The sequence below is a fragment of the Tachysurus fulvidraco genome, chromosome 22 (assembly GCF_022655615.1).
Source record: "Tachysurus fulvidraco isolate hzauxx_2018 chromosome 22, HZAU_PFXX_2.0, whole genome shotgun sequence".
Lineage (NCBI taxonomy): Eukaryota > Metazoa > Chordata > Actinopteri > Siluriformes > Bagridae > Tachysurus > Tachysurus fulvidraco.
The window spans coordinates 11,271,210-11,291,209 of NC_062539.1; the positions used below are offsets into that span (position 1 = coordinate 11,271,210).

Below are 20,000 nucleotides of genomic sequence, written 5' to 3' on the forward strand. Positions count from 1 at the left end.
AAATCCATTTTTTCCGCTGCATGACAGTCCAATGAGCTGTTTGGGGTTCCAGCTTGTTCACTGGACAAGTCTTGTGCTGTTACTTCAATAAATCTCTGAAATTAGGAGCTTTAAAAATAAAAAAATTATCAATCCACTTGACAATACATCGTCTTAACAACTTAAATGTATGTGTAACCATAAGTGAACAAATTGCAATGAGAGATTTATTCATAAACCTAATAACTAATAAACTATAATCATCCTGCATTTTCCCTTCAGCCTTCTTTCCATCTCCAAATCAGCATTTTTGTATCACTTGTTGTTCTATAATGCATGGGACCTTAAAGACCCAAGGGAGCCATGTGAACAGTCCTCATGTCCTCAAGTGTAATACTTTACAATGTTATTTTTGTGGACAGAGTGAAAGGATAATTAGCATTCCTTGGCAGTTAATAGTAGCAACTTAAGTGTTAATGAAGAAGTATTCATTTGTTCCTGCATAGTCCCTACATACATACATATTAATTATCATCCAATGCTGTAGCGTGTTAACTTTACAATATTTCAGAAAGTTTTGTTTAGTGCTTTTACAGTGGCTTGTCATTTACAAATTAAAACTAAGTCTCATATTAAGTGTTTTCAATGGATCTGTTGTGATGGTTTGCCATGTTTTGTTTAGAAATAAAATCTTGCCAAGCTAGAAGCTAATTATAATGATTGTACAAAATAAAAATATGTGTTAATAAAAAAAATTTCAGGCTACACCAAATAATGATTTTGCATTTCTATTTGTAAACCAGGTTTTGCAGCATTACTTCACACATCAGCACACATCACCAGCTGTGGGTCAACTCTTGGTTCAGTGTCTAGAAATATCGAGCTATTTAATAAAGGTTACATATATGGTCTATAACATATCTATAACAATTTGAATTAACTAGCAGTGTGTGGGATTTTGCTGTGATATAAACAATAATACTTGCCTGCATAGGTTTATATAGGATGTTGCTTTTATGCAGAAGCCCTATAAACACATTTACATTTATATTTATGACATATAGCAGAGGCACTTATGCAGAGTGACTTACAGAAATGGTTTGAAATATCTATTAATAAATGCATCCTGATATTTGAGGTCACAGATAAAGAATACCATCAGTTTAAAACTCTGTGGTGAGGGTAATATACTGTAGCAAGAAAAGCACACAGACACCGCTTTTATTAGCAAGTAATACTTTTAATATTTCAGGAAGAGGTAGGTCAATGTGTGAAGACTGCCAGTGCCTCAACTGTTTATCTTGGGGAAGTTCATTCCACCTCCAAGGTGCAAAGAGAGAGGAGTCTTGATGTATGCTTTCCTTGTATCCTGAGAGATGGTGGGACTAGTCAAGCAAGGGTAGAGGATCGGAGGTAGTGTGGTGCAGTGTGTGGTATGATAAGTGTTGAGGTAAGTGGGTGCTGGTCCATTTTTGTCTTTGTAGGCAAGCATTAGTTTTTAAATTTACAGGATGCCAGTGGAGGGAGAGTCACAATGGGGTGGTGTGGCAGAACTTAGGAAGACTCAAAACAAGTAATGCAGCTGCAGTCTATATCAATTACAAAGGTCTAATAGCACTCAGAGGCAGACTTGCCAAGATAAGGAGTAGTCCAGTCTCAAGATGTTCAAGAGACATAAAAAGCACCTGATTGGCCTGTGTGGATAGAAATGGAAGAGACCTTCTGATGTTTTAAAGGAGAAATCGATGCAAGAATTTCAGATTATCTATTATCTATTAAGTGACTGACATTTCAGCTAGAATGTGGTTGAGTGTTTCATTTGTTTTTGTTGTGCTAGTGTAAAGTGAGCCCAGAAAACCACACTTACTGTACTGTATAAGTTGTCAAACTAACTAGATCACACTGATGATGAGCCAAATGTTACATTTATGAAAAATGTTTTGTATGTTATTTTTATAACGTCACATACATTACTGTAGTCATCAATTTCATTTCACCAAATAGTGAAATGCCCATGTTATTCCAAATAATAGCACTCTTGGAACACCGCTCACCCAGATAGTGGACTGAAACTGTTGTGTAATATACTGTACAGTATGTTACATCATGACTGAGCAGCTATTAATCTAAATACCTGAGATGAGCTGTCAGAGTCTGTAAAAACAGTTACCTATCGCAATAATTACCAGAAATATTCACCACCTACATCTTTTAGTCATGATCAGCTTATTTGCTGTTTGTATCATTCTCATAGATATTGATAAACACAGCCATGGATGTTTGATAGGGTTGTTGGATGTTTATATGGTGCTGTTCGCCAAACTGATCTCAATAAGCTAGGCCGCACCTACACATATCTTAGGTGTCTTGAACTGGGGCAGGGGTAGTTCTAGGCCGTGAATGGCAGTTTAGTAGAGATCACACTGATCTCTCATAAGGAGCACACCTGCCTCCAACACACACGCACACACAGCTGTGTTACCATAGAAATGCAACCAACCAATGACAGGCACTGATTTTCCCCCCAGGGAATCTGCTGATGTTAAGGAGCTGGGGGTGGAGTTATACCACTAAAGCCATCTTTAGTGACTCTGAAATGTAAATTATACCAATCTGGCCTTACCATGGCTAAATTTATTCCAAGTTTACAGAGAGAGAGAGAGAGAGAGAGAGAGAGAGAGAGAGAGAGAGAGAGAGAGAGAGAGAGAGAGAGAGAGAGAGATGTGTGTGTGTGTGTGTGTGTGTGTGTGTGTGTGTGTGTGTGTGTGTGTGTGTGTGTGTGTGTGTGTGTGTGTGTGTGTGTGTGTGTGTGTGTGTGTGTGTGTGTCTTTGTTCAATAAAAAATATATGATGGGCTATTTAACAATGTTATTATTTAATGTTTATAAGATAATCACAGTTCAACACCTTTCTATGCTTTGATGCTTAAATGGCTTTTATACAGGTTTCATGCAGCGTTCAAGTGTGTTGCTAGGCAAGGTAACTGGTAACTGTGGTCTGATCTCAGCCAATCAGATGTTGCAACACAGTACTTCTTTCGATAAGTCAGTCCAAAGTCTGTGTTGGTTAATGCTATAGTCAATCACTATATAACCATGTGTATCAAGCTGATAAGTGTACTATAGAATATACAGGATTACTTTGAATGTCTTCTCATGCATGGATTAGCATATTCAGTTTCGATTAAGGCTTTATCCCAAGAGCTTCACACTGATTTTAATCAGGAATGAAGCAGGGACTAATTTCTAATCAGATTTGAATCAGTAATTGTTTCAATTAGAAACTGGAGAATAATAAGAGAATCTCCTTTGATCAGATGTTGTTAAGCATTAAAGTATGACCATATAACCCCAATTTTATCATCTCTACACTGGCTACCAGTTAAGTTTAGAATTGACTACAAACTGCTGCTACTTACGTACAAGGCTCTTAATGGTTTAGCTCCCATGTATCTAACTAGTCTTCTAACACGTTACAATCCTTCACGCTCTCTGAGATCACAAAACTCAGGGCTTCTGGTAGTTCCCAGAATATCTAAGTCTACTAAAGGTGGTAGAGCATTTTCTTATTTAGCTCCCAAACTTTGGAATAGTCTTCCTGATAGTGTTCGGAGCTCAGACACACTTTCCCAGTTTAAATGTAGATTAAAAACTCATCTCTTCAGTCAGGCGTACACATAATACATCCCATAATATCATGCACCAGTACATCAGACCAGCGCATTTTTATGAACGGCAGATATGTTAATCCCTTTCCACTGCTTTTCTCTTTGTACCTATCCCGAGGCATCCAGACACTGTACCAGCTCCCAACGTCCTCTGTGGGATGAAGCCTTTGGACATCCACTGAGCCGAGGCCGACTCTAAGAATCCTGAGACATCTCCAGTTAGACTCTGTGGTACTGAGGAGATCAGAAGTCCTTGAACCTCACACCAATACAACATTTAACTGACTGTATATTACAATCACACCCCCAGTGTCACCCATATGAGGATGGGTTCCCCCTTGAGTCTGGGTCCTCTCAAGGTTTCTTCCTTTACCAATTTAAGGGAGTTTTTCCTTGCCACTGCTGCCTGAGTCACCTCAGACTTGCTCATAGGGGAATAAATACATACACACTGTGAACTATATACATCTAATAATAATCTAGAATTTTTATTCTGTTAATTCTTATTTCTTTTATTATTCGTTATTTCCTTTATCATTAATTATGTTTACCTTCTGCTCTGTGTTTATGTTCTGTAAAGCTGCTTTGAGACAATGTCTATTGTAAAAAGCGCTATACAAATAAACTTGAATTGAATTGAATTGAATTATAGATTTACATCACAGAGTCTTCATTCAATAAGCGTCATCAAGAGACATTCAAGACAATGATATGAGAATAGTTCAAGGCTTTATAAAGAAAGTCAAATAGAATTATTTATAGATAGATAGATAGATAGATAGATAGATAGATAGATAGATAGATAGATAGATAGATAGATAGATAGATAGACAGACAGACAGACAGACAGACAGACAGACAGACAGACAGACAGACAGACAGACAGACAGACAGACAGACAGATAGATAGATAGATAGATAGATAGATAGATAGATAGATAGATAGATAGATAGATAGATAGATAGATATGTTGAAGCCTATAAAAGCATTCAAATTGTCAAATGTTCACAGCCAAATCTTGAAGCGCTCTCAGCATCATCCATATCAGTCTCTGTTTCATCATCTGTGGTAAACGTCACGGTGTATAAACATGAGTATCTTTGTCTTTTCACTCACACATCTCTGTGCTTCTAGATCTGGGGAATAATGGCTGATGAATGCAATCAGTTTTCCATTTTTGATTAATTCAATGTTGATAATTCCATTAGCTCATTTAAACATATTAAAATTGTCCACTTGCACACTGTTATCTGTCCAGATTGTGTACACAGACCAAATCTGAGAACAAATTCAATTATTTAGGCTTATGTGTGTTTCCTAGGGACTCTAACTATTAATAAACCTGAACATAAACTAATACACTACCAATACACCTGAACAGCAGTTGATTCAGCAGTTGACAGTGACAACATGTAAGTGGAGTTAAACTGGCGGATGTAATGTCTGCCATGGAAAAGCTAACCTATATTAGCAAATATGTCTGTCATTTTGATAAAATATGTTAATGTTCATTAAGTATTGAAGTAGAGAAAATGTCAAATTGCAGAGACAATAAATGATGACAAATTCAACAAGGATTTCAATCAGTTTCTTACATTTTATTAGTTTCTCCATCTATACAAGAACATATAATTTCAAATTATCCAGCTTATGTTCTGTTTAATTTTGGCAAGGGATGTTAAGAGAGAGAGAGAGAGAGAGAGAGAGAGAGAGAGAGAGAGAGAGAGAGAGAGAGAGAGAGAGAGAGAGAGAGAGAGAGAGAGAGAGAGAGAGTCTGTTGGTGTGTTTGCACAGATTTTTTTTAATGAAATAGAATATTAGAATATTGTCAACATTTCAGTTGTTTCCACAGCAACCAAAATACACTACAGGGCCACTCAACAACTGACATGCAAGAAGTCTTTTACAACACACACACACACACACACACACACACACACACACACACACACACACACACACACACACACACACACACACACACACACACAAATCCAGGTCACATTGCATTGAGAGAAATTATTAATCCATTATTTCGTCTATGATTTACACTTCAAATCCCTCTTTATCTCACACTCTTCCTGTCTTTGTATTCATTCTTTCACTCTCTCTCCTGTCATACACAGACACCATGTCAACTGCTGCTTAATCATTAATAAGGCAGACTGGCAGACTGGGTCCTCAGGCATGGCCACCTAAACTCTGTCTGTCTCACTCGCTCACTCACTCTCTCTCTCTCTCTCTGTCTCTCACACACACACACACACATACACATACACACACACATACACACACACACACAGGATTGAACCTATTGTACATATAATACCAATGAAGATTTAAACAAACACTTGGTGTGTTTACATATGTTTTAATGCATCCAACACCTTTTAGCACAGACTCTCTCTCACATTCTCTCTTTATCTGTAGTGTGTGTGTGTCTCTATGTGTGTGTGTGTGTGTGTGTGTGTGTGTGTGTGTGTGTGTGTGTGTGTGTGTGTGTGTGTGTGTGTGTGTGTGTGTGTGTGTGTGTCTCTATGTGTGTGTGTGTCTCTATGTGTGTGTGTGTGTGTGTGTGTGTGTGTGTGTGTGTGTGTGTGTGTGTGTGTGTGTGTGTGTGTGTGTGTGTGTGTGTGTGTGTGTGTGTGTGTGTGTGTCTCTATGTGTGTGTGAGTGTGTGTGTGTGAGTGTGTGTGTGTATGTGTGTGTGTGCATTTATTACACTGTGCTGCACACACCTTTTTTTTATTCCATCAATATAAAGGATATTAATGAAAGGCATTGAAAGGTCAGGAAAGACTAGAGAACAAAGGCCAAAACACAACGTCAACCACTGCAAATGACCAAAGCACAAACCAGACAGCAGCAAAGAGAAGATAGCAAATAGAATGCAAGACCACCAGACAGACACACTCGCACACATCAGTTGCACTCATTTTGGAAAGAGATCAATGTAAGAAAAGACTGGTGAGAACTGTGTGTGTGGCCTGCAAAAAAGCCAGTTACACTCTTTCATCTCAGCCCTCCGTTAAATAGAGGGTTAAATGGAGAGAGTGACACAGGTAGTAAGAGAGAGAGAGAGAGAGAGAGAGAGAGAGAGAGAGAGAGAGAGAGAGAGAGAGAGAGAGAGAGAGAGAGAGACATAAAGAGTTAGATTTGGGGGCTGGTGGTAGATTGAGTCTTGTGTCAGTGTTAAAATAACAATAATAACTCTGACAATAGAAATCAAATCATCATCATGATAATCATCATCATCATTATTTTAGCTCATATTTTACGTATAGAACTTTATTACGACCACATAATGCTTTATTATAAAACCCACTATCAGTAAAGATGTTGACTAATCTTGTCGAAATCAATATTTATTATTGTTTTATTTATCAATTTTATAGTAGTTGTAATTTAAGAAGGGCTAGTTTCTCTAATTTAATCTGATCATTTTTTTTATTAATTATTTTTCTCCTTATTGGTTTGTTTGCCTCTGTTCGTTAATCTTGCACAGCAACTGTCTGCTCCTTACTGGGGGCAGCGCTGGTCTCCGTGGTTACAGGTTGTGCAGAAGCGGGTCCTTTGGCGGGTGGAGCTTCAGTCTTTTTGGCCTCAGTGTCTGCCTTGCTCTCTGTCGCAGAGGCAGGATCCTTAGCTGGGGCAGGCTCTTTGAGAGCTGGGGTGGTATCTTTCACTGGTTCTTTCTCATTGGCCGGTGCTGGAGCAGAGGCGGGTTTTTCTTCTGCCTTGGTAGGTGGGGCCTCAGGACTCTTGGCAGGTTCCGCTTTAGCGGAGTCTGCACTCTTGGCATTAGAAGTTGAGGTGGTGCTAGATGCTGATTTCTCTTCCTTGGCCGCTGGAGCAGCACTCTTCTCCTCTTCTTTTGGCACGGTTGCACTGCTATCCGCAACAGGCGTTGCTTCTTTGGTGGCTGCCGCCGTGTCATTGGGTGTCTCAGTGGTTTCCGTGGCAGTTGGTGCTTCATCCTTGTTGTCTTTAGAAGCATCATTCTCCTCTGCTGATGCTCCCTCTGTTTTGGCATCCTTTTCTTTTGCCTTCTCATCATTCACGTTGTATCCCTTCTTCTTCTTGCTCAGTTTTCCTCCCATGGTGCCTTGAACACAAAGCAATAAACAGACTATTAAAGCTTTCTGTGATCAAACACAATGATGCTTATGTCCAATTCTAAGTTGTGTACAGTCAAATCTGATCTTAAATTAAGCAGATGTGAATTTCATCATAGTCAATTTCCATATTCCACAATCATCAAGCTAGTCATCAAATCCATCTTTGGTGTACATGTAAAATCAGTGTGAATATACTGAACAGATTTTTTACTTTTGTGCATTTTATTTCAAAACATTTCCTAAATGCTAATTGTTGAGTTGAATTGATTTGTTCAATCAAAGTATTTCCTGCACAAAATGCATTTTAATTCATTCTTTCTTCATTACTTTAAATTTATTCTTCGAACCCGAGTACTGAGCAGCTCAATTATTTCAGAGTTTTTTAAAAAGGCTTCTGTTTGAGGTGCCTCATGAAGCTGGCTGAGAAAATACCAAACGTGTTTAAAGCTTCACCAAGAATTCTGACCCTATGTTATTGAATAGTTTGCACTATAGCACTTTTTCTTGGTCATTGTTATTTTAATGTAATTGAACCTCATTTATAACCACGATATGAATTTATATATAAATATAAATTTACACAATCCTGAAAATCCAGTTTGTTTGGAAATAAAGGGCTTGTGTACATTTAATATTGGCATCATCACAATTGTAAACATTTGATTATACAAGGTTTGTATAGATTATTTATTTCTTTAAGTAAATATTTGCGAATGCATTACGTATAAAAAAAAAAGTCTAGTAAACCTAGAAGGCTGAAATGATAAGGAAATCATGCAACATTATATATTGCAGCCGTGCCCATTAGAGCAGTGTGTATGCTGTCACACAGCCCACAGGCATGATGGACTCATTTCAATATATTTTGGGCATTCGTGCTCCGACAGTGCCAGCAGAGATTGTTTGTCAGGGGATGGACTGCCAAGATAATGGCTGTGCTAGCTTGCGATGTTAGAATTTATTATTCATGGACCACATTTACTCATATTATAACACAACTGATAGTCCCTTATAACTGAATGTAAACTCTAATCATTGTGTGTTCACAGCCTGAAAACAGAATGTTACTCAGTGTTAAGTAGGGGACGTTGTATCAAGAAGAGACTGGCTAAAGACTAAACCCCACAACTCAAGACTCAGAATAGCAGTTACCACAGCAACCACGGTCACATGACCTGCTAACAGTGAAAAGAACATGGACACACACATGCACACACAGACACACATAAAGTATAGACACACACTTGCATGTGTGTGTGCTGTATACCAGATGGGGGAGGGGTAGCATATGTTGTGGCGTTGAATCAGTCAGTGTACATAATGTGTGTGTGACCAAACCGAAAACACACTCAGAACTGCCCTATACTGTAGAAATAACAATGGTGGTGGTGGTGGTGGTGGTGGTGTGTGTGGAGGGGAGGGAGGGTTCTTTTAGGAGACAATAGAGTCAGTCTCCCCCATCACCATCAGTAAGAATAATGTACAATTTCTGTATCCAGCTCCAGCTCCTTTGGTTATTTGTTTCTTTACATGTCCAAAGCCAAAGATAATTCAATCTCGATTAAAGAAAGCGAGCTTCATGCAGTCTGACAGATCTGTACTGAATATTGAACATATCTAACTTATAGATTACAAATTATTCGATTGAGTCAAAGAGGTATTATCTCTTGAAGTAAATTTAGTACGACGCTGTTATTACTTTAGTAAGTCTCAGTAGGGCAGACCTGCTCACACTGTACGCCACATTATAAAGCTAATTAAAGAGTCCCACTACTGTCTAGTGCCTGCATTGTACATTGATTAAAGAATTTCAAATGAGTTTGAGAGTGTCACCTTACTGTGAACTTTTACAAGACTTCATCCAAAATGGGTAGACAAATTAAAAAGATGTGTTCCAAAGTTTGCATACCTTTATCTAGAATTGATAAAACCAATAAAACATTTAATACAAGCTCATCAAGTGATATTTTTTTAAATCTGCATGTTAAAATAATAGTGAAATAAATATACATTCCTGGATATAATGGAATTGTGGACCTTTAGTAATGGGAACAAATTCTTGTTCTTCTTCTTCTTCTTCTTCTTCTTCTTATTATTATTATTATTATTATTATTATTATTATTATTATTATTGCATATATTTGCAGTATTTGCGTTGTAGGTAATGTGATAGTTACCTTCCTGATCAAATCAACTCTAGTTTATGATCTGTTTATTTATGACATGAACATATATTTACGAAATAAATGGAAATAAACTAGGATCCAACAGTTTGATCTATTAATAAAGAGACATTTGCCATTAAAGGCCATTTTACATCAGACCTCATAAACATGCAAGGCATCAAGCTTGATATTTCAGGCCTGATTTGCTGGTGTGTATCTATGAGCATGTCACTATGTTGAGCATGTCACACTGTTGCAGTGATGCGTAAACCAAATCAGAATGTACAGAAAAGGGAAAACGAGCAGTCTCTGTGCCAATAAATAATAAATAATGTTGTATTTTATGAAACTACAAGCAATAGCAAATTCCTGTATTGAATGGTGAAGTGTAGTGAAAAATGTAGCAGTGTATTAGTGGTAGGATGTGGATGTGTCACTTCTGAGGCAAAGAGCTGCAGACTGTGATTCAGACAGAGAACAACAGACTCTTTCAGAGACAAAGAGACACTGAAACAGAGAAATGTGAGGAAGAGTGAAAGCTTGTCATAGCTATTCTTCATCTCTGGCTATATTGTGTGTGTGATTGTGTGTGTGTGTGTGTGTGTGTGTGTGTGTGTGTGTGTGTGTGTGTGTGTGTGTGTGTGTGTGTGTGTGTGTGTGTGTGTGTGTGTGTGGGAAAATGGAGCAGAAAATTTGGCCCAATCACTGGCAGCAGCAGAGCATCCTGGGTAGAAATGTGAGACGAGACGTCTGAAGCGTAGAGGAGAAATTTCACCAGAACAGAACACAGTTCCTGATGTTTACACAATACACAGCCTTCCTTATTTAGCACTCGGTCACCTGTTCAGATACCCCACAGATTTCTTTCAGCAGCATGCTACTCCTAATCTCTTAATCTACGCTTCAAAAAGACTACACAGATGCACCAGACCAAATACCAAACAAGTAAATACATTTTTTTCCTCATGCTGTTGCTGGAAATTTTTTTTGCCTACAGCCACCTCCAAAAGTATTGAAATGACAAGACATTTAGGTTTTCATCTTTTATTTCCTGACATTTACATCGAATTGTGTTAAACAACATAGTACATGGTACCTTTGGTAGTAAATCAAATAATAATTAATATTTGGTGACAGATCCTTGCTTACAATAAACATCTCTCACATAAACACAAACACACAAAAACACACACAACTTTCATTACTAGATCAATCACGTAATTGAGAGAGTGGTGTAAAGATTTACACTCAGAATAAATATTGATTTATTTGACTGCCTAAGGACTCACACATGTATTCACACACACACACACACACACACACACACACACACACACACACACACACACACACACACACACACACACACATACACACACACTCTAAATTTGTAACTTTCTATTATCTGCTAGCATTAAAGAGTGAGTTTTGTTAAAAGTATAACAAACTCCAATCAGGACAGATCCGGCAGTATAAAGTGTTCCCAGACAACAGACTGCACCGGATTAGGACTGAAGCACTGAATCTACTTCAGCGCCACAGAACACAACACTACATAACACTATGTGTGACTTTTTACACAATGGCCCAATATCAAATCTATGGTCTTGTGTCAAAAACATTTAGAACTGTCCCAGATGAACTAATAATAACGCTACTGTGTTTGCTAATATTCAGATATTATTCTGGAAACATATGCATTCTAAAACATTCACATGTACAGCAATTTCATTGCTGCAAGCCACAAGTTCCTAGTACCAGTTGCCATATTAGTGACAGTGTCCACTATTCAAAGCGCTGTGCAAAAGTAACTGAATTGAATTGATCTAGCACTTCAAATCAGATTTCTTGCAGCTAAATGAAACATTCTGTAGGGGAGATTTGGCGTTTGGGTATAAAATTCGGCCAAAATATCTGCAAAATATCTCCTTCTTTCAACACACTAATTCCTGCTCTATGGGTCATTCTGCTATTTAACGATTTCTAAGCTTTTACTGCTTGGCACACCTGGTCCACCTGTGCACACCCTGTCAAACATGCCAGACAGAAATATACACTTATAAACACACTCACACACACACACACACACACACACACACACACACACACACACACACACACACACACACACACACACACACACACACACACACACACACACACACTCACACACACACACACACAAAATCTCACTTACAGCAGGTCTCTGCTCAAACAATGTCTCAGGTTAACTCAATAGAGATCATGATTACTGGAGTCAAATAGAGCGTCAGAGAGAGAGAATCGTTTTCATTTCCTTTCCTTTACTATGTTTGTCCTGTTGATATAATCTGATATTGGGTTACTGAGAGGGCTTTTGCATTGTGTGCATGTGCGTGACACTGCTATGAACACAGAGTAATCGTTAATGATTATTAAAGTCTAAACAATGGGACAGTATTGATCTGGTTCATTCGATTATTCTATTTTGAAAGAATATGATCCAGAAGCAGGGAAGATCAAATGAATTAAAACAGAATTTTAATTGAAAGAGGTTGAAAATGCCTCTAGCTCTTGTGCTATACTGGGAAAAACATGCAAAACATTTAGCAAATTAGTCCTAGGTATTCTGTTCGATTTGTGGACCTGTTTTACCACAAGACCTGTAAGACTCAACACAGGTTATGACATGGAACTAATCTGAAAGACTACAAAAGCATTCCACAAAATTGTCTAATAAAAATACAAATTTTTTGCTAAAATAATAAAACATATAAATAAATAAAAGTTGTTGTAGTACTGTAGGTGTGATGTGGTTTAGTATTGATCACACAACGAGGAAGGTGTTACAGTTTAAGCTAAAGACTAATACACCACCTGTGCACTATTTTTCTACAACCATTTATTTGATCTATCTTTATCTGTGTGCGTGTGTCAGTGAGGCAAACAGAACAGAGGATGAAATATAAAGTTTCTTTTTCTGCCATTGCTTTTATAGCTGTGTCTGTCAGCTCTTGCACAAGCTTACCCTGGCTTTGCTGTTGTCAGTGAATTGTGTTGTCAACACTCTTCTAACCGTCTCCGTCTTTATCTCTCAAGATGTTCACACTGAATATTGAAATAATTAACCTTCTATGATCCTGAAATTTTTGCATGCTATACCTGCCAACTTGTCTGCAGGACATTATGGGTGATGTAATAATTGTCAAAGTGTAGCTTGCATCAGGCTGTTTTCATGCTGTGGAGCTTTAGCAAGCCTTAGCAAGCACACCCATATTTCCCATGGCCATGAGATTCATTTCTTGGTGGTCTCACTATCAGATAAACAGAAACACCAAAACAAAGACATCTACTAAAATGCTGCTTAGTTATATCAACTTTTATTCTGAAGCAATGAAATAAGTTTTTGAAAATACTCGGATAAAATGTCATTCTCAGTGACCCAAATACAGCCTGTGTGCTAAACATTCAATTTAAATACTACATCTTTTCATTTGTACTGTAGGTGGTATTTTATGTACTTTTTTATAAGCCGATAGCATTCTAATATATAACATTACCCTGTTAAAACAGTGAACTTTCAGCACTATTAAGAGACATACAAAAGGATATCAAATGGATATTTCTTATTAAAAAGTGTTTACCTCTAATACATTACAGAATTAGTGTTATTTATGCAAATGTAATGTTAATGTAAATGTAAATGTTATTTGACCACTAGGTGGTGCTACAACAGAAATATGCCAAGAAACCAGCATGGTTCTCAAGGAATGATGAATTTGGATGAACTCATTTAACCACCATGCTAAACCGATCTCTTCAGTTTCTAGCTCATCTTGCAGTATTTAATTCCAAAGGTTGGATTTTCAAAAGCAGCCAGTAAAAGAACAAAAACGGATCTTGCCCTATCTCTTTTGTGTATCTTGACTATTGTTGTACCTTTTGTGTATCTTGACTAATCTTGGTACCTTTTCTTAACAACGGCCTTGAAATCCATGAAATTTCTTGATATTACTTTATTTGTGGTGAAGGTGATAAAATTAAAATATGGCTCATTTGTTGATGTAAATACAGTGTCTAACAATTAAATATTGATTTTTTTTTTAATACTGGTAATACACATATGATCATTTCTTTAATATGCACCAATCAGTTATAACATAAAAACCCCTGACAAGGGAAGTGAATGTCACTGATTATCTTGTTATGTTACAATGGCACCTGTCTGCTAGTTGAACCTGGCAGAACATAGTAGAGAGCAAGTGAACAGTCATTTCTCAAAGTTCAGGTCAGGGTCATTTTGTGATAGCTAGGCGACTGGGTCCAAGAATCTCAAAAACAGCATGTCTTTTAGGTTGTTCCCAGTATGCAGTGGTTAATACCTACCAAAAGTAGTCAAAAGGGTGCACATTGAGAGCAAAGACTATTCCATCTGGTCCCATCCCACAGAAGAGTTACTGTAGAGTAAATTGGTGAAACAGTTTATGCTGGCTGTGACGATGGCCTCTACACACACAGTGAATTGCAGCTTGTTGTGTATGTGAAGCTGTGTTGCCACAAACCGGAGTGCACTTGCTGACCCCTGTCCATCATTAAAGCACATGAGCATCAAAATGTACACTATAGCATTAAAGATAGTGGCCTTGTCTGAGAAACTATGTTTTCTTTTATATCATGTGGACAACTGTGTGCATGTGCGTCGCTTATATAAACAAGAGATGGCACCAGGATACACTATGAAGAGGGCAATGGGCAACGTTCTGCTTGGAAACCTTGGGTCCTGGTGTTTATGTGGATGTTACTTTGACACATAATACCTGCCTAGACATGGTTACAGACCAAGTACCCCCATTCAGGGCAACGGTATTTCTTAATGGCAGTGGCCTCTCTCAGCAGGATAATGCTCCCTGCCACACTGCAAACACTTCGGGAGTGTTTCAGGAACATGTCAGGTAAAGATTTCAAATTACACTCACAATTCTCCAGATCTCCATCAGATTGAGCATCTGCTCAGAACTGTGAGTGTAATTTGAAATCTTTATCGGACATGTTCCTGACATGTTTGGATGTGCTGAACAAATTGTCTGAAAGTCAAAAACTGTCTGAACCATGGCGGTCCCACTTCATCTTAAAGGATCTGCTGCTAAGGTCTTGTGGAATCCATACATTGAAGGTTCAGAGCAGTGTTGGACCTACACAATACTACACAGTTGAGTAACATGAGCATAACTCGTGCTGAAACTATGTACAATTTATATGCCATTCATGTGGCAATGCTTTATGATCTGTTGGGACCAAGGATAACCTTTCATGCATAATTGCTCTAGTGAAGATATAGGAACTCACAGATCGCTCCAAATAAACTGACCTACTATAGCTTCTTACCCAACAAGCCTGAGTGCTGTATGATTAATTACATAATAGTTAAATAAATAATTACATAATTACATAACAATTAGTTAAACTATTATGAATAAACTGTATATAACATACTTTTGAAAGCTGTGACCTAACAAAATCCTCTACACACAGAGCCACACACACACACACACACACACACACACACACACACACATATACAGACAAAGCCTGAATATTAAATGTCTGAATGTTTAGTAATAGAAACAAATCGGAATATAAACACCATACCTGAAGAGATATTCTCTCTCTCTCTCTCTCTCTCTCTCTCTCTCTCTCTCTCTCTCTCTCCCTCCCTCCCTCCCTCCCTCCCTCCTCTCACTCTGTTTCACCAACAAGCACAGTGAGCAACATTAAAACATATACCTATTCATAGTATTATTATGATTGAATGTAGAAGGATTCATTAGCCTTTATGCATGTACAATCAGATTATGTTGCACAATCTAGGATTTAGGATTAAATCAACTAAACATTATGCATGTTGTGTACTATACAATATTATACAGAACTACAATAAGTATACATTGTAGACATCCTTCCTACATGTGTACAATACAAAATGTCCACAAATCCTGAACATCCACTGTAGCCATAACAAAAGAATGCACTATAGATAGACTCTGCTATTTTATCTGTTGCTAGGTGATGTGTTTTTGGTCTTTTGGTGTATGAACAATGTCAGATGGCACCTCTAGCTTAAACGCTGTCAGGATGATTGACAGCAAGCAAACACTGCTACTAGGCATGTTTCACGAACTGAATGATGAACATCAAGGTGTTATTAATAGCCAAGATTTTGTTTTTATTAATATTTATATTTCTCATAGACTAAGACATTAAAGAAGACATTATTCTGATTTCTTCTTCATTAATATTTTCCCTATATTGTGGTCATTTGAAGAAACCCATCCTACCAAGCCAAATATCATGTCTGCCATTAGCAATATCTTCTCATCAGGGCAATGCTACACAGGAAGCATGGAAAGTGCAAACTCAGAAAGGCTCGGGAGGGATTTTATCAGGTGTGAGAGCTAGCAAAGAAAGATCGTCCTTATCACTTTTCTCTTTGATCACACCTAAACAAAGACTTACTTTGCAGTGCTTTCATCCCTCACTGTGTGTTAGGACTATAATATAATTTTTCCCCAGAGAGTATATATTACCACAGCAGTGGATCTACAGTATAGGCCAAACTGTGATGATAGGAGAGCTCCAGAACAGACGCAGAAGCTCCACTGTCCAGAGAGATTTTATTCCATCTCACCTTCAAACCTGAAAAATGACCGTGTTCAGAAAGTAATCTTCAAGCTGGCAAGAGCCAAAAGGAAGTCATCACTGAGCAAGATGACAAAGTGTTTGAGGGCTTCTAACTGACTGATTTGTGCTCTGGTGTTAGAAATATGGAACAAAAATTACAATTAAAATTAAAAAGCATAGCAATGGTCTGCATTTCACATGTAGATACCACAAAGACAGTAAAACATACATTGTAACAATGTGGAAAATCTTTAGACAAATCAATCTAAAATACATAAAAAAAATCCAAGAGAATGAATACCTACTGAGTGATAGAAACAATTTGCCCTCAAATACTACACCAAGCAATGACACCAATACTGACCTCCCTTAAGAAAGAACAAGCTTATCTTGAAGAAACACATACCTACAGTACAGTATACGCGCGCACACACACACACACACACACACACACACACACACACACACACACACCTATACACAAACACACAGCGACATCATACTGGACATATGCATTGTTCACTATCATAAAGACTGTAGTGGATCCAATTAGCAATTTATTTAATGCTCAGGAAGGCCATCATTCATAGCATTATACTAACACTGTCATTCAGCAATGAACAAACATACATGAAGAGGAAGCCTTTATTTGTAACATATACATTACAACACAGTGTAACTCTTTCCTTTGTCAGACAACTGGCATTACAAGTGTTACAGTTCCCATGGAGCAGAGAGGGTTAAGGACCTTGCTCAAGTGCCCATCAGAGGCAGCTTGGCAGTTCTGGGGCTTTAACCACCCACCCTTCTGTTCAGTAACCCAGAGCCTTAACCAATGAGCCACTACTGCACTTCTGGCCTTGCAATGACTGATCATTAAATAAGAAGCTGTAAATCATTGCTGATGTTTGATTTTCTATCGCCATGGATTTGAGGCCAACACACACACACACACACAAACACACACACATACACACGCACACACACACACACACACACACACACACACACACACACACACACACACACACACACACACACACACATATATAATATGGGATTACTCAGTAGATTTAGAAAATTCAGTAGTAGCATTTATATCATTTTCTTTAATGATGAACCCAGAAACAGATGAACAGACATCAGGTGGAAGCAGCATCTCAAACACACATGATTAGATACGGTCATACACACTGGCTAGGAAGCAAGGAGCAGTGTTTTGACAGTACACCTGTTTGTTTCTTCTAGTTACTAAAAACTTCCTAGCAAATGATTAATATTTATGCTAACGATAGACAGAGGGATGTCCTATGCTGACTGGCATGTTGCCATGTTAAGATCATCTGTTAGACTTGATGTTGATTACTGTATCTGCTAAGGCTTCTTTTATACTTCTAAATCTGCAGGTATATGTGGTTAAGCTGTAAAACATTACCAGGAATTCGAATAGAATCATGTCTATCATCTATTTTGAATAAACATATGTATGGAAATTTCAGCTAAATAAAGGATTGTTTTGTTTGTGGAATTTGCATATATACTGTTTATTTGGAGTATTATAGCAAATGATTTTAATCAACCTAAGGAAAATATTCTTTATTGTAGTTTTTAAATAAATAAATAAATAAATAAAAAAAGCTTTGCTCATAAAATCCCCTCAGATGGTTTTAACATTGCATGGTACCTTTTGTACACACACACATTTACATCAGAGTGGACAAACAGGTGGGGTCAGTGGGGCTCTGCTGTCTAATTGGCTGTTGCCGTAGGAACCATAAGACAGCTGCCATTCTGGCTCATCAACCAGGTCATCATCATAGCTGAGCAGAGAAAAATTCCATGATGACACACACCCTACAATGTAGTATTAAACCCCCCATATTCACACACACATGTCTGTAAGTGCTATGGACTGAGAGTCATATTTGCCCTAACTGTCCTTTTACATTACTCCTTTTCATTGAACAAATGCACACAGACAGCGCTCTTCTCGGCCAGGCTTTCTCTACCTGTCAGCACGACTCTAGCTCTCACTTTCTCTCTCCAGCTCGCAGACTCTGATTCACTTTTTGTTTTATGCACCAATTATACCCACAGCTCTTCTTTCTTCTGTACCTTCAAAATTAATCTCTTGCTCAATTCTTCCAACAGTGTTCACTCAACACATTTCACTTAAATCTAAGCAAAAACCCACAAAAGCAAACACCATCAACCTAATAGGAATGACACACATATTAATAATCACGCTTTCTCTCTCTCTCTCTCTCTCTCTCTCTCTCTCTCTCTCTCTCTCTCTCTCTCTCTCTCTCTCTCTCTCTCTCTCTCTCTCTGTATCTCTCTCTCTCTCTCTCCATGATCTGATTTGGCTCAATTATGAATATTATAGTAAGCCTGTGCAATAAGAAACAGGCAACCATTTTACATTTAGTAATAAAGCTCTTCAAGGGGAGTCATAGCAACCATTTCCAGGCATGTTGCGTGTGTATATAATTTGTGTGGTGTCCCCTAGTGTAGGCCTTCACCATGCTGCTTTTATTTTATTTGGTGATAAGACTCTATATGTGTGATGCATGCTCAGCACGCCTGACTCTAATATTGATGTACAAAAGCAATCATAACCAGATGTATTGGTCTCTAATATAGTTTAGGAGAAATTACTGAGGGATTCATGGTGGCTAGACTCACATAATCATATTTGGCACAAAACCCATTATTGAACACAAAACCGTGTGTTTATGTGGGTGCAGGACTAAACACTGGAAGAGTGGTTTCAATGTAAAGATATTGCACAGCCAACACAATAGGTTTTACCAGTTTAGTAATCCTCAGCAGTCAAGACTGCAAGCTCAGATACTGGTCTGGTGTGGAATATCTAGAATGTTCTCTCCCGTACATACTGGGCATTTCTTTTATTCCTGTACAGTTTAAAGACTGTGTCAGATTTGCAAATATTCTTTCTAAATACAGTGTAATATTACAGAGTATATTAACAATGCATATTTGATGCCAGCAAAATACACAGACTGCTATGGGTTTGCATGATACTAATGATCCTTAGTAATCAATATATTTTATATTACAAAAAAAATTTGTGCAATATAAAAGAGTATACTTAAATTCTGATTATTTAAAAAACCCTTTTCCAGCAATTCATGTAATACAGATTTGGCACATTGCAAGACAATGTGAAATGCTGTAGAAATTATTTAGCAACCTGTGCCAGATTCTGTTGGCTTGGTCACTAGGCATGCTCCCCAGGTATACAATTTTATATAAATATATTTTTAAAAAAAATAAACAGTATTCATTCATTAACCTATTAGTCACAAATGCAAACAGACCAGAGAAATCCAGCTAAAATGTGGTAAAAGATGAACAGAGAGCACGCCTTTGTTTTCTCTTCTGGCCAGTGG

The 20,000-nt window shown here is 37.8% G+C and overlaps 1 protein-coding gene across 1 annotated transcript in view; it reads right to left on the minus strand.

Annotated features, from left to right (window-relative positions):
- Positions 1-5,338: 5,338 nt before the first annotated feature.
- The window catches only part of basp1 (brain abundant, membrane attached signal protein 1), an 18,976-nt gene continuing 4,314 nt past the window's right edge, over positions 5,339-20,000 (minus strand). Inside the window, exon 2 of the mRNA XM_027137866.2 lies at positions 5,339-7,752. Coding sequence (XP_026993667.1) covers positions 7,139-7,747 — 609 coding nt within the window. The 5' untranslated portion in view covers positions 7,748-7,752 and the 3' untranslated portion in view covers positions 5,339-7,138. The remainder of the gene's footprint in view (positions 7,753-20,000) is intronic.